At 40.8% G+C, this 2,153-nt stretch overlaps 1 protein-coding gene across 1 annotated transcript in view; it reads right to left on the bottom strand.

Annotated features, from left to right (window-relative positions):
- Window positions 1-1,089: 1,089 nt before the first annotated feature.
- Window positions 1,090-2,153, bottom strand: part of LOC109513085 (TLD domain-containing protein 1-like) — a 9,361-nt gene continuing 8,297 nt past the window's right edge. Inside the window, exon 3 of the mRNA XM_019865301.1 lies at window positions 1,090-1,549. Coding sequence (XP_019720860.1) covers window positions 1,421-1,549 — 129 coding nt within the window. The 3' untranslated portion in view covers window positions 1,090-1,420. The remainder of the gene's footprint in view (window positions 1,550-2,153) is intronic.

The following is a 2,153-nucleotide window of genomic DNA, read 5'->3' on the forward strand; positions in this document are numbered from 1 at the left end:
CATGCCCAAAGACGCAAATTATGAGATGAGCCTACTGCCGTAGCGTTCTTAGCATTTAAAAGGATTGCAGAGAATGACAATCAATAGTTTTCAAGAAAAGTCGTATGAATGACTTATGATAGAATTATATTCAGAATAGATGACAGAAGAGTTAATAACTGTACCAAATTTTTAACAAGACCACAACCCTCAAACCCACAACAGAGGGGAATACACTGTATCCACATTTTTTTCTTTTTTTTTTTTTTGTATTTTTGTTTGTATATTTGTTTGGGAATTTGTTTTCCCCTCATTTTACCTGGAAAACACATTGAATGTTCATCTGTGTTTTTTTTTGAAGAATTTGGTGGGTTTAATTTTTTTGTTTGATTTGGTGTTAAATATACACATATTTTCGCTGTTCGCAGTCCGGCCTGGCTCCTATCCCCCGCGAATGGTCGAAGTCCACTGTGAAAGAAACGAGGTAAACTGTTAAGACTTAAGAGGTAAATGGCAGCAATAGGACTTGCACTCTAACAGATGAGTCGGATGGCAGCCCCGGGCCACGGTTATGACAACCCAGTCCAAACGTGGACAGGGAAATGGCATGGTTACTTCCGCCCTCACAGGAACAGGATTAATGTGCTGCAATCCAGCCTCAGCAGGAGGAACTATTGCAGTGCTGTAACTGGGACCTAGAGTTTTCACAGCACAGCAGCTGGGGTTGCATCAGCTTGGTCAAAGTTCACATTCGGTGAAATGAATTAAATGCTTTGAAGATACAATCTTCTTTTATTTTTATAAATTACGGAAATAATGAAGGTTTGGGGCGGCACGGTGGTTCGCCTCAGATTACAAAGGTCTCGGATTCGATGTGCCTTCCGATGTAGTTTTAGAATCAGCCATCTTTGTTGTTGTCAGTGGCCTCGAACGCTTTAAAGTTGGAACTGGGACAATCCGAGGGGGATATTTCTGACTTCCCACCTGCCTCGAAAGCAGCAACAGAGTCAAACGTTTGGACTCGTTAATTAGAAAACTAGACGCCTGCTGATTGGAAGAAGTCTGTGTGTAGGTGGAGATTCATGTCTGGGTTTTTTTTTTCCTCTCAATTTAAGGGACGATCCAATACAATAAATACTATACATCTCATACATACAGTGAAACGTTTTTGGCATGTTAATCAGACATAAAAGTGTCCTCTGTGAGAAATGCGATTGGAAGTTTGTTTGTATGACTGTATTTAGATTGTACATACAAGATACAATGTCAGTCTTTGATTAACTGGTGTACAACACAATGTCATGAATTACAATAACAGGCTGGGAAGACGTAAAATCACTGTTTAAAAGTCGCTTAAAATACTGTAGATGATGGCAAATTTCTGATTTGCATCCCCATCAGATCTTCCATGGGCCCAGACAAAGTGACAGCAGGGTGACCTTTAGTGCTTCTGGTCCTCATCCGGCTCCCTGAGACCCTGGCTATGTAATTTCTTGCCCGTCATCTCCATGATGGCCTGGACCTCTGGATCCCTGTCCAAGACACTCCCCTTACCCTCACTTTCGTCAACCTGAAGCAGAAAATAAAAACACCGCATTGCATTTCTTAATATTACAGGTGGGAAATGGAAACAGATGGATGTTGGTGATCAGTGTACAGCAGTGGTCCTCAACTAGAAATGCTGTAGGTCCACTTTTTTTTTTTTTTTTTTAAATAAGACCAAGGTCCGGTCCCATGCAGGCGGTCATGGGGAACAGGGCTATATGCCAGTACACAGCAAATAATGAGAGGTATTGTGTTGAGGCACAGGAACTCTTTTATTTTGTTAAGTTGTGCCTGCTTAATAATAGAAATAGCCCTTTTAGGGAAATAAGACATTTTTACTTTAACTTTGTTAAACAGTAGTTGTCTTTTTTCCCCCTTATTTTAACAAAAACAAAACAAAATACTCATTTTACCAAAATAAATACTAAACATGAAAACAAGGAGCACATGAGTGTGCAGTGCTGTTCTTCCAGTAAAGGTGAATGCAATGTCTGAGGCATGCAAATATTATTTGAGGACGCCATTGTGATGATCCTTTACCATGTTGCGGTGTTCTGCTGGTAAACAGCTGCAAAGATCCCCGGGTAGACGGGAGCAAAACTGCACACAATCGAAACCTCCCGCGATTC

The sequence above is a fragment of the Hippocampus comes genome, unplaced genomic scaffold (genome assembly GCF_001891065.2).
Source record: "Hippocampus comes isolate QL1 unplaced genomic scaffold, H_comes_QL1_v1.1 scaffold180, whole genome shotgun sequence".
In the NCBI taxonomy this organism is placed as follows: domain Eukaryota; kingdom Metazoa; phylum Chordata; class Actinopteri; order Syngnathiformes; family Syngnathidae; genus Hippocampus; species Hippocampus comes.